The 13,296-nt window shown below is 44.1% G+C and overlaps 2 protein-coding genes across 2 annotated transcripts in view; both read right to left on the bottom strand.

Annotated features, from left to right (window-relative positions):
* Nucleotides 1–3,507: 3,507 nt before the first annotated feature.
* On the bottom strand, nt 3,508–6,819 carry KCNJ11 (potassium inwardly rectifying channel subfamily J member 11). The gene has a single exon (XM_009935319.2). The coding sequence runs from the start codon at nt 6,745–6,747 to the stop codon at nt 5,545–5,547; it is 1,203 nt and encodes a 400-aa protein (XP_009933621.2). The 5' UTR covers nt 6,748–6,819; the 3' UTR covers nt 3,508–5,544.
* Nucleotides 6,820–12,204: 5,385 nt separating this feature from the next.
* The window catches only part of ABCC8 (ATP binding cassette subfamily C member 8), an 81,814-nt gene continuing 80,722 nt past the window's right edge, over nt 12,205–13,296 (bottom strand). Inside the window, exon 39 of the mRNA XM_075425083.1 lies at nt 12,205–12,788. Within this exon, the coding sequence (XP_075281198.1) occupies nt 12,651–12,788 (138 nt within the window). The 3' untranslated portion in view covers nt 12,205–12,650. The remainder of the gene's footprint in view (nt 12,789–13,296) is intronic.

Genomic DNA, 13,296 nt, shown 5'->3' with positions numbered 1-13,296 from the left:
GGTCAGCTGCCCACCCTGTTAAACTAATAGTGCCCAACCCTAGGAAGGGAATCCTGGTGCTAATGAACTCCCTGGCAGGCTCTCTTGGATTTAAAGGCCCAGGATTTAACATGGGGGCCTCACTTGAAGCTCACTGATGGCAGCAGGGGCAGAGGGACAGGACGGGGAGCTCGATGCCTCCTGCCAGGGCAGGAAAGAGGGGACATGCTTGTCTGTGAGGCCACTATCCCCAGGGCTCAGGTGGGACTGGTCGCTCAGCTTGGCGTACGGGAGCTGGTTAGGATACCTCTCACAGCATCACCCTCTGTCAGGCACAAAGGCTGACAGGGGCAAGGGGCAAAGAGGGTCTGCAGGTTTTGCTTTTTGAAAATTTCTTTTAAACTGAGTCATTCCCCTGTGATGATTCTTCAGAGTCACATTATGTATTAAAACTGGGGTGTAAGCCAGAAAAACATGCAGCATACTGTCCTCTGTAGGCACCCAGCAGTGCTAAGAGCAGGATGGAGGCAGCGGTATCTGCAGCCTCTCAAGAATGTCTTCTGCTCTTTTAATAGTTCTCCTTGGGGGGGTGTGGAGGTTTGTATCGCGTATCTTTCTCCTGTTGCTGAATCAAAAATAGTACACTGAGTCATTTGTTACAGGCAGTTAGACAGTCACCAGCCACACTGAGCGCACGTCCCACTGCCCGCCCTAGTCCCACTTACCCAAGGCCTCCTTCACACAAGGGTCTTCTCACCTCAAGCAGCAGCTTTGCTGGAGTGAGGGCTGCAGCGCTGGTTAAATCCCTCTTTCTGCTGCAGCCCATGCGTTCAGCAGGTTTGCAGATTATATTGTTTGATCCAAAAATCCACTGAAATGGGGGGGGGGGGGGCAGTTGGGGTTTGAGATATCCATCTTGGCATGGTGCAGCTGACCCTGGATGAATGCAGGGCCACACAGGAACATGCACTGCAAAGAGCCTTGATCCCACCCATTTTTAGTTGCAACACCAGTATGACTTTGAGTATGGGGAGTGAGAAAGGTGTAACCAGGGAGCCTAAAATGCAGTGATTTTGAACCTCCTTCTCTCTTCCTTCAACCCGAAGAACTAAACCACTTTCCCTTCCCTTGCAGGAACCTGCAAAATTAACAACAGGGAACAATCCATGGTAGTTAATCAATATCCCATTCCTATGAATAGATATTCCCATGCTTTGTACAAGGAATCACTGTGAAATTTGCAAGCTTGGCAGTTTCACAGAGGTTTTTGTGTTTCTAATATCTATTTTATTTTTGTATTTTATTTTATGAAGCACTCTTGTGCTTTAACCCAAATCAAGAGAATCTGTACCAGCAGACCTACAATAATTACCTTCAGGGGTGACAGATATACAAAGAAAGAGTAGAAGAGGAAGGAAAACATGAGGAAGCAAATTCAGATTTCAAAGAACTATTGATTATTCATTAGTTTGATATTATTAGCTATTAATAAATAACTAACCATGAGAATCACTCGTCACAAAGCCCTCTTAACAGTGATTCCATCAGGGTTCTGTTGTGACTTGTACCTTGCTCAACCTGCAGCAGTATTTACCCACCAGACTGAGAAATACTGATCATGCCCAGCCTGCATCTCGCCTTACAGGGCAGGCTGAATTTTGACATTGACCCGGTTGGTGATCTGTGCTGCCTTGTTAAAGACTTTTAAATCAGTCTCTCGTCTCTGATCTCTCATCTCAGCATTGTCACACCTTTGCTGGTGTCAAGGGCTTCAAAAGACAATAGTTTATTACTTCTTGAGATTGTTTTCCCACTGTGTCACTTGGGGATTTTAAATGCATTTATTTTGTGTCCCCGACCCTCTTTTGCCTTAATATGCAGCCTCTGGAGTTCACTTCTGGTTTGTACCTGTTTTATAGGGACACTGACCTACCGAAGTATGCTGCTGTAATACTATACTTATCATGTGCCTTGGGGGATAAAGAGACAAAGTCAGACCTTGTCCTACTCTAATTTTGTATACATATGTCACTTCATTTCATTAGAAAATGCAGCATAAACTGATATGCCCAGTGGCTATGTTCTCACCAGCAGTCACTACAAGTATTTTAAAACTCCAGTCTGTTTCTGATTAATAAGCCCTGTGGTCCTTCTGTCCATCCAAACATCTTAACAAACTCCAGTTCAAATGCACTAGAAAGTGTGAACTATGAGCATAAACCAATAATTGTCTCCAGACTCTGAAGCACATGGAAGGCAATTCCCAGGGACACAGCTGGTTCCTCCACACCCTAAACTCAGCAATGGGTCGCTACAAAACCTACAGCTTCCCACTTCTTATGTCCATGTCCGCCCCGCTCAGGGCAAGCCCCAGGCACATGGCCTCCAGCTTCCTTCACGCTGGTTTCCATGCAGAGGTCATGTGGAGAGGTAGCAGCAGTGGGAGCCACAGCACGCTCCCCTTAGCCACTCAGCAGGATCCCAACTGCGATACCACCTACCAAAAAGTAGACATAGGCTGAGAAAGAAAGTTCAAAAGCCCAATCATTTTGGACTTCAGTTATAGAAAAAGCAGTGTTTGCTCATTGCTAAGAATGAGGACTTGTCTACATCAAACGACAGCACTGACGCCTTCTTCAGAACGTTCCTACAGAGAATGGGGGCGGTCAGCATAAGTACAACTTTAAGAACAATTTCAGATATTTGTGTTCCCAAACACTTTGTAAATGACAAAATTAAAGGATCTTCACAAAGAAGTAATACCTCTACTACAAAATAAACACACTTACTCTTCCATGCTCTGTCCCTGAAGTACTTCCGAATATTTTAAATGGTGATAGAACAGAAGAATTAAAAATTACAAGAGCCCTGAGATTCAAAATCAAGAACACTTTGACTGAAATAATTCAATACGGTGATCTTAATAGTACAAATCCTGCCTTCCTCATATTATGATGCCTATTTATTGCAAGACTTCAGAAAATTAGGCAGATTCTTGTAAAAGAAGTGATGTAAAAGGTCGTCCTGAAAGCAGCCCAGTGAACGCAAGCTGTTTCATCCCGTCTTTCCCCTCCCACCTCACAGTGAACAAAGAATTTTCTGCCTTTCTGTAGCACAGATTTCCCTGAGGGAAAAAGAGCCTTGCATCAGTTCCTGAAAACAGTTGCATGGTAGTGCTGCTGAAATTGCTTCACATTTAGGTCAAATCTTGACAAGAGCTTTAAAATGCTACCAGAGCTGAAGAGGTTTTACGCGAGAACCTTAAGGTACATCTTACATACTGAAGTGAGGCACTAAGGAGGCCAAGGAGAAGCCAACAATTTCAAGTCACTGGAAAGCTGAATCTAATATTTTATCCCTGACTCTTGTAAGACTAGAGCAGTAGTATTGTGACAGGTGATAAAGAACAATGAACTTTCAAAGGAACAAAGGTGTCTAGGAGATGCAAACAGCTCTGCTGTAATGGTGATGGAACAGAGGCAGTAATAGGGAAAGCTGGAAAATAATGTGACAATTAGACTCAGTTTTACAGAACAAATTTAATCATCAAAGGCATTTAATAATTCCCTACTTTAAAAAATATGATTTTTTACAATTAAAAATGTAAAATATGCCTTTCCAAATTTTGTTTGCTGACAACTTGTTAATGCTAGTTTGACTGTCTTTTCATTGTGAAACACATACCATATTTTTAGAGCTGTTGACAGAATAGTATTGATGTATTGGGAACCTGGAAACTGAACAGGCATTTGTTGTCTTAACTGCCAGTCTGAAAATGCTGATACAGGTCTTCATAAAACTGAAATACATAAATATTGAAAATATAACTACTATTTTATCATTTTAAAACAACCTTTTATTTTCCCCAAACATTATTTCCTTACAGATGCCTGAAAACTTTCCATAGTCAGTACGGAAGTTTTGTCACATTTTTGAATGAATTTGTCATATTGTTACCCTGACAAGACATCAAATATATGCCCTATTATTGCCACCACAAACTATTTCAGATGTCTGTCATGAACAACGTAACACACAAGAACTTGATACTAGCAGCTCTTTGAATAATAAAGTTTGAAAGTAACTTGCTGCCTCTCTGCACAGCTTGTGTAACCAGGTGTTGGATCAGTTCTGTAATGCTTATTTAGGTTTTACTTGGACAAAATTATCTTTTTTCACTTGACTGGCAGTTTGCCCTGTTAATAGCACGCTGTAGTTAATAATCCTGCTATCTCCTAAAACCCAGCATAGAAATAACATTGCTGCTGTTAGTCATATCCCCAGATAGAGGATTCCCAGGAGTGTGCTAAAGGCAATTGTTCCTATTGTTACTGTGGAGCTGAGGGGATGAATATGGCTCCTTCATGGTTGCCGGTAAATGCCAGACCGTGAATTCAGCTAAAAACCAAGGCAGGCCCCAGCTATGTAGGGAGGTCAGGATGTAAATGGAGAGGGAACTGTTTCATCAGCAGGGGTACGTTTTGCAGCACAGCATCCCAGAAGTGACGACGCTGTCTTACACATCCCTCTTCTAAGCACAAAAACCTCATCTTCTTTTACAAAAGGGAAAGGAGTGAAAGGTTTTGTGTACTGCATGCAAATATAATTTCAGCATTCAGGATTGCCCTTTCATTTAAAATATCTAATTCTATTTATATTCCCTGATTATGATTATCTAACAGAATTCACTCTAAGCAAAAGATTAATTTTTTCCTTGGTATCCTATTGCCATGTGGCTCTGTGTGTGCGTGTGGGATGCTGCTTCTCTTCCTTTAGAAATCAGAATACAGAATTTTTCCAATTTATAATTAATTTCAGGTGTGTACTATCTGCTACTCTTTTTAAAGGCAAAGCATTGCTTACTATCAGAAATGTACAGTCCAAAAATGTATTCCTGAATGTTTTATTTTGGAAGTGTAAAGGGTTTCAAAATAAACAAAAGTAAATATTCAAATACATTTCGTATTGCATGTGGTAGGACTGGCTTCATACAATACAATACAGATGAGGCAAATCTGGCAGTTAATTTCTTTGAGATACAGAGCATAATACACAGACACCTCCAGATCTGATCTCGTGTCATACTAACATTGCCTGACCTTTTTGTTATCATGTTAATCCAGCCTACTTAATTATTAATATTTTATTTTGCTATATTGATCATTCAAGTTAGAAAAAAAACCAGTTAAAAACTACTGACTTTAGGACACTGCAAGACCCTACGTACTGCAATCTCTGAGGATAAATATACATTTATTTTTTTGAGAAAATATGTTATTACCTGCAGATGAATCAATGCAACATGATCGTGCAATTAAATATGACAGTCTGAATTGAAATTTAAAGCCGTAGAGCATGATTTTCCTACTGCCAGTGCTGCTTAAAACCTCTCACACCTTTAAAAAAATAGAATTAACTTTAGACTTCTCACACAATAAATAACACCAGAACATACCTTGTGCTACCAACCTGAATTTTAAAAAAAGTAAGAGGCCACCTCAGTGTTTTGAGTTTATGAGATCTTTCAGACACAAAGCCCTAACAGAGTTTCCCAGTCAAAAGGCATCAGGAAGGCTCACCGCTTATGGTAAACTTGGGCTTTAGCTTGACAGACCTCTTCCTTATTGTGCCTTTAGGGGACAACGGCATGGTGTCCATAATGCTCCTGTCCTCCTCCAGCTGCCTAGCAGTGCACGAAGGGGTGGGCACTTTCACTGTGTTGCCAAATTTAGAGTAGTCCACAGAGTATTGCCCATCTTCCTCTGCCACGATGGGCACAAACCTTTGGCCCCAAAGGATTTCATCCGCCAGGTAGGAGGTTCTGGCTTGAGTGGTGATGCCGGTGGTCTCCACCACCCCTTCCAAGATGACGATGATCTCCAGGTCCTCATGGTGGTGAAGGTTCAGGGGTGAGATGTCGTAGAGGGGGCTGTTCTTGTCTATCACATGGTAGATGATGAGCGGGGAGACGAGGAAGATGCTGTTGCCCCCCACGGGGTTCTCCATCTGGATGTCAATCTGGTTGAGGGGCACCACCTCCCCCTCCAGGCTGGCGGTCTTCTTCACCACCTGCATGCGGATGGTGGCGCTGATGATCATGCTCTTCCGGAGGTCGCCCACCCGCAGCATGAAGCAGAGCTTGCCCTCCCGCAGGGCGATGACCGCATGCTTGCTGAAGATGAGGGTCTCGGCCCGGCGGTGGGCCTGCGAGGTCTTCATGAAGATGCAGCCCAGCATGATGGCGTTGATCACCAGCCCCACGATGTTCTGCACGATCAGCACCAGGATGGCAGCCGGGCACTCCTCCGTCACCATGCGTCCCCCGAAGCCGATCGTCACCTGCACCTCGATGGAGAAGAGGAAGGCGGAGGTGAAGGAGTGAATGCTGGTCACGCAGGGCACAAAGCCGGCCGGGGCGCTGGCCGCCCCCTCCCCGGGATCGCGCTGCAGCCGGGTGCTGTGGTCCAGGTCCCCGTGGGCGAAGGCGATGAGCCACCAGACCATGCCGAAGAGCAGCCAACTGCAGAGGAAAGACATGGTGAAGATGAGCAGCGTGTGGGGCCACTTGAGGTCCACCAAGGTGGTGAAGACGTCCTGGAGGAAGCGCCCCTGCTCCCGGATGTTTTTATGGGCCACGTTGCAGGCACCGTTCTTGCCGACGAAACGAGCCCGCCGCTCCCGGGCGCGGTACCGGGCGTGATCCGGCACATCCTCCGCCAGCCGGGTCAGAACGTACTCCTCGGGGATGATCCCCTTCCTCGACAGCATGGCTCCCCGCCGCCGCTCCGCCGCTCGCCGCTCCGCCGGAGGCGGGAGGGGAGGGGGGACGGCCGCGCCGCGGGGGCCGAGCGGGCGGCACGGCGCCGCCGCAGCCCCCGCCGCAGCCGGCCCCGGTAGCGCGGCGGCGGCCTGCGGCGGGGAGGCGGCGGCCGCCAGACGGCGCCGACGAGGCCGGGCTCGGCCACTCCCGGCCTCGGCGTTGCGGTCCCCGAGGCGGTGCCGGACCCTCGGCGAGCCCGAAGCTGAGGGACGAGGGGCTGAGGCGTTCCCGCGCCCGTGAGGAGCCGCGCGCGCCTCCGCCTAACGGTCGGTGGGCAACGGCAGCGACGGGCGGCGGTTGGAAAGCGTTGGGCGCGGGTCTGCACCGTCGCCCTGCCTGAAGGGAAAGGGGGGGAACCGAGTCCCGGGTTGCTGCCCGGTGAGCGCCGGCTGCGTTTCTTTACCTTTTTACCTCAGTTTTGTGGGGGGTTTTTTTGTCGTTTTTTTTTTTTTTCTCCCTGAGGAGGGGAGAGGTCGGGCTCCGGGCCGCGGTGCTGTGAGGGATCCCCATTCCCCAGAGCAGCTTTCTGTAAATACTTGTCTGAGGATGGATTTCCTTGCCGGTACCGGGCTCCCATTAACAACAGCTGCTTCGCAGGAAGGGGTGGTTTCACGGGATTATTCCATGAAATCGAAAACAAAGTGGTGCTCGGGATTTTTTTTAAAGGGAAATCTTTAATGAAAAAAAAAAAAAAATTCCTGAGATTAATCTGCACGTCTTTCTGTAAGTAGGAGGAAAGCATTTATCTAGTGAGTCGGGCAGGCGTGGTAGGAAATTTGCTTGAAGTGGCCAAGTCCAAGGACGCAGTGGTTAAACACAGACATGGAACTAAAGGGCCTCAATCCCACTTACAAAGTTTGCGAGAGTTACTCAGACTTGGTTCAGGAAGGGTTTTTCCGAAAGAAGGAGCTCATGAAATTATGCGAGCTGTGACTGCCCAGGAAAATGCCTACTGTCCAAATAGCAGTAAATGTTGGAAACAGGTGATCTGCCTGCCAATGGTTAACCTACCGTCCTGCGAACCTCCAGACACATCAAAACGGCCAGAAGAGATGGCGAAAGGAGGCAGGAAGCTAGAACTTGTGTGTGGCAGCATGCTGCCTGGGTGCCTATGAATGCATATTGTGTGCATGCGTATTGGGATGTATCTTTGTGACAAAAACGTGTTATTTAGAAACACTCTAATGTGGCTGCTCCACTGTTTAAATAGCAATATTCTCATTCATATTTACTTACTCTGATTAAATATTTTGTTTCTATTTCAGTTTAAACAACAAAATTGTAGAGTTGCTAAAGCATCCTAGGATATTCTGGGTAAGAGGATTTTGTTTAGTGCCAGTGGATTTATGATTGTATTTTTCTAGTTGTACGTATCCATGGGCTTTCCTTTCAGTTTTGGCCCTAAGTGCTTTGGTACACACTGCAAGCATCATTGACATCGATTGCCTGGGCAAGGCAGTTGCCCAGTTGATGGCTGGGAGCCAGCCACTTGGGGTTGAGATCAGCTTTCACCACCTACAGCTACTTTACTTGGAATTTCGGAGTAGTATTTTTGAGTAACCACTCAGAGCTCTCTAAGCAGTCATTATAGGTCTTGTAATTAAATGACTACTATTTAGACTATTTCTACTTTTTCTGTATGAATGTGCTTGGACGCATCCATTGCTTTTGGAGGGGTCAGTTTCCCAATACTCCACTCTTTCAGGTGTTCTGGGTCATCTTTCTTGCTGCTTTGATAAACAAAACTGAAATGACAACAAGCTTTCCTGGCACCTGGCTGCCAGGCTGCTGAGCTTAGCCAAAGATACTTCCGCTTTCTCTGTATTACTTTGCTGTACATTTTCTGTGTGGTTGCTGTGAATGTCACCTGCACCTATGCTTTTACTTTAAATACATGATTTATATATACAATTTAACTTTAAAAATATTGTATTTTTTAGACTTTTTTTCCTAAACATTTAAAAAACCCCAAATAGATGAAGTAGTTTGAAGATTTACTTGTCAAAGGTGTGGTTCTCCAGCTGCTGGCAGCTCATGTTACTTCCAGCATTTTGAAGTGAGCCTAAAGAGGCTCTGTAACACCACGCAGTTCATTGGTAACATTTCACGCTCTTTTGCAGAGATGGACGTAGGTATTCAAGAAGCAGTCACTCGTTTTGTGCCATTTTTCCTTACTCTTTTCTGATCGTTGTACTATTCAGTACCTTTTCCTCCAGAGGGCAGTAACTACATGAATGTAGAATGAAAAAAAAAAGGTCGGGGAGGAGTGTTTTAAAGGGAAAGGTAAATTGCTTCATAATCAGGTGCTAGGAGTGACCCACGGAGCCTATGACAGCAGAGAGTGTGGGATGAACACGCTCCCCATGTTGGCTTTAGGAATCCTAAACTCCTTAGAGCTAGAAGGGTGTTTCCTTGTTTCCACCTCTGTGCTTTATTGGGACTGTCATTTGCCACTTCTTTTCCTTCACCTCTGAGCACTTGTTGGCTGAGACGGGACAGCAAAGCAAGTGGCTTCTGCTGAAGAATTTCTAGAGCAGAACAAAAAGAAGCCCTGTCTTTGTGGATCAAGTGACAGATACTTAAAAGAAAAAAGTGACAGATCTTCCGAGTGAGCCAACATATTTGTGTTAAGAGCTGCTGAACAAATTGGGCTCACAGGAATGAATAATCGCACTCTGTAGTATTGAACCATGAGGGGTAAGTTTTTCCACCCACAAAATAGGTTTTACATTTCAACACTCCTCCCTGCCCTGATTTATCCTCATTTTAACAGCTATCAAAGAAGATATTACTATAACTGTGAAATTAAAATTTAGTTGGCACCATGGTATTACTCTGCCTTTAGAAGCAGACCTTTCTTTCAAAGGCTACACAGTGTTAGCCTAGCAGGAATTAAGCCTCACAAATCACCTTGCTGTACGAGTGGGAAGACAGACGAAAAGAGATCGGAGCTGATGATGCAAAGGCCCAGGGGAAGGCATGAGCAGAGTTGGGATGAGGGCTAATGTAGGAGGCATGCTGTGCTTCCTAGCCTCCCAAGGCAACAGTGTTCCCTTAGAAATACGTAGAACAGGGTGAAATGGCCACGCTAAGATAAGGGGATAAATGCTACAAAGGTTTTTGTATAACGGGAGCATTTATAGAAAGGAAACAAAACAAACCCTGGTTGCATTTCTGTGGGCAGCCTATCCCACTAACACCTTTTGGACTGAGCCAAGACCCATCCCAGAGGAGAAATGAAAGTTTGGACGTGACAATTTTGCTCGGCAGCTCCACATGTCTGCTCTGGGGCTGCTTGCACCCATTTTAGCACAGCACTTCGCTTGGCAATGCTTCATTGCCATGCAAAATACATTTGTGAGCCAGATTCTATAGTGACTTCTGGAACACCTATCTCAAGGCAATAGGTCTAATCATAATGGCAGTCACCCTCCCACCATAGAACAATTTTCTTGGGTATTGCCTCTAGTCACTCCACCCTTTGGAGTTAGAAGGCAGAAACTCCCTGGGACTTGGCCCCATATAAACAAGACCACATAAAATGTGCTGAGGAAATGTGAAGGGCATTCTGCCCAAGTGGTAGCTAAGAGGCCTCCCTGTTCACACATATTTATCCAGCAGCGTGGTACCATTAAGAAGATATATAATAGCTGGATATGAACCAACTGGCCCTACTCTCCTGCAATGCTGCTTTGTGAAATATAAGCCCCCATTTACAATGGAACTGTATGACACGTGTACTTTAAGTTCTTATTTCTTAACACTGTGAGATAAAATCTAGTCATCTTAGTGCTATGCTGTGTCCTTTACTCCCTTGCATTCCTTTCCAGGTAAGGTTGTCAGAAGCTTGTGGAATAGGAGCTAGTCCAAATTGCAGTGTCAAATCCCAGGCACTTTATTAAAAGCATATGAAACCTCACTTCTCTGTGTCTCTCCTCTTGCCATTAGGATTTAGGATCTTCCACAGATGGTTGCAAAGCTTCTGAGAATCAGTCTCTGCAGCATGAGTTTGTGACGTCCTGCAGAGCGGTGTTTTCCTAAGCCATTACAGGCTGAGATCCTGCCTTAGACCAGTGCTGGGCAGCTAGGAGACAACACACACAGTAGCTATAGTAGCAACCTGCTCTGTGCTCACAGTCCCCTTCTGGTACCCTGGAAGGACAGTCACCTGGCTCCCATTTCTTCTTACTTAGCCCTAATGGATGCCTGGTATCCCAGGGTGAAAATACATCAATAGTTCTGCAGCTACATTTTCTTTGAAGCTGCCCAGTAAAATGATTCCCTGGAGGAGGTATCTCTCAAGTGCCCATTTTCTCTCTTCATCTGTAGTAGGCAATAACAGAGCTTATGCTTTTCACCTGTGTAACTGTGTTCTACCTCCCCACATTTACTGTTGCTCATCCTACACTCTCTCTATATGTTCTCTGGCCCTAGTTTAATGCCCTTGGGTATTGCACAAATAACAGCAGGCAGATGCTGCAAGTACTCCCCTGTGGAACTGGTAACGCTACTTAAACAGCAACAACAGTTCTTCAGTTTTCCTTGCTTTCTGCTGCAGTACTAGAAGAGAAGTAATGCATTAAAAATATCACGTCCTATGAGAACACTGAGATGTCTTTTTCTAGAAAACAAAGTCTTTAAAAAAACAGATTCCAAATTAATTCAGCAGGCTAAAGAAAGAAAAAAAGAGAAAGTTTTCCCAAGCACTAGGAATTCTTCCAAAAGGGGTAGAGAACAAAAATGGATGTAAAGCCAAAGTTGCTATAAAAAGAGTAACAGTGAAAAATTCATTGTAGCCTTCTATTGGGTCATTGACATTCTGACCCCTTAGCAACTAATAAATCCTGGAATCGTTGTCACAGTGAATCAACAGGGTAGGGGTAAGTAGTTGTCCAGCCAAATTAGGATAATTTCAGTGGCCACAACTTATCTTAATAAGTACACATAATTTATTGGTAAGGATCACAGTGAATCTAGAAGCAGTGTGACACTGGGTGAAATATGTGAGACCGGGAGACAATGAGTCAAACTCCCATGGCTCCTAGCTACAGTGAAAGGTTTAATACTGTTTATTTATCAGATTTGGAGGGATAATTTCCAGATGAATTGGTACATCTGTACTGGTCTGGAAATAGCGTGCATTAAACACTGATACTTTATCACAGCCTGCCTCCTCTTTGCTTCCTCACAGTTTGGGACGGAGTCTGGCTCAATCCTGTTTGGAATCAGTAGAATATGATTTAGTGGGGGTGGAGGTGAGGCAGCCTAACAAAGACTAAAAGAATCAGATTGTGATTAGTTTCTAGAAAGTATTGAAGGAGAGACCAAGAGACACAGGCACTATCAATAAACCACAATATAAAAAAAAGTTTTATAGATTTTATATTTAGATATTAAAGCTTTACAGAGTCATATGATTAAAAGAGATACAAGATTTTGAGAAATACCTTTGGTATATAATTTTCCCTTCTGCACATAGTCAGTCATGAACGTTATCTACAGTAGGGCTATGATGCATAAAAAATAACGTTAATAAAATGACAGGAGTGCTTTAAGAATTACGTAAAAACTCTACACTGGCTATGTTTGTTTGATGTCTATCCTGTCATATTTCACCCATGTAGTTTGTTTCAACCATATTTCACGATTCTTTGGTAGCAAATAAAAAAAGTAGTACTATATGAAAAAGGGAAGTAGGTGGATAATTCATTAATGTTTCAGATGGAGAAAAATGGCTTATTTTATTAAAAAAGGAAATCCTCAATTTATTATGAAATAATATTTATTTACAGGTATTTTACATTTTTAGAAAATAATACAATTGTACTTTAAAATGCTTCATTTATTTTTATTACTTATCTGCTTGTACAAAAGAAGCAAACACACTGTCTTCTTGTTCTAGCAGGACCTCAGGCTTGTCATATTCCAAAATAACTCCTCTCTTCATTACAATAACCAAATCTGCATTGAGGATTGTGTGCACGCGGTGCTGAAAAACAAATAAACAAAATGCTAGTTCAGTGTATCTATCAAATACATTCCAGGATAAGACAGAGTTCCAGAAATTAATTTTCCTATCAAGTTCGAGTAAGGCTACTTATCCTACTTTTCATCCTAATTTACTGTGCAAATACTGCAAATAAATATACAGACCAAAAGCCACATGGATATTGAAGTACCTAAATTGCACGTAGGTACTTGAGTGTGAATCATCATATGAGTTCAGACTACAATGTCCCTAGCCCAGAGTCCTGCCACCAAACGTTGCCACAAGAAGGCAGCCAGGAAGAGTGCGAATAGAGCAAGTGAGTGCGGTACTGCATACGGGTACTCTCACCGTCCTGGACTGCATCTAGATCAGGGGGGTTCCTTGGCTTGGTGTGGTTTGTCTATTTGTAAAACTGAATAGGTCTCTCTTCTAAAATCTTGCCCATGTCTTCGCTTGAGCCTTCATAAATGTTTTGCATCCACATCCTTTGGAAAAGATTCTTCCAGGC

The sequence above is a fragment of the Opisthocomus hoazin genome, chromosome 7, assembly GCF_030867145.1.
Source record: "Opisthocomus hoazin isolate bOpiHoa1 chromosome 7, bOpiHoa1.hap1, whole genome shotgun sequence".
Classification (NCBI taxonomy): domain Eukaryota; kingdom Metazoa; phylum Chordata; class Aves; order Opisthocomiformes; family Opisthocomidae; genus Opisthocomus; species Opisthocomus hoazin.
The sequence above is the reverse complement of the archived record's forward strand: the minus strand, read 5'-3'. Positions and strand labels throughout refer to the sequence as shown.

Bases quoted from the DNA above. Each gene is read 5' to 3' on its own strand.
- KCNJ11 (XM_009935319.2), bottom strand. From the start codon at position 6,747: ATGCTGTCGAGGAAGGGGATCATCCCCGAGGAGTACGTTCTGACCCGG.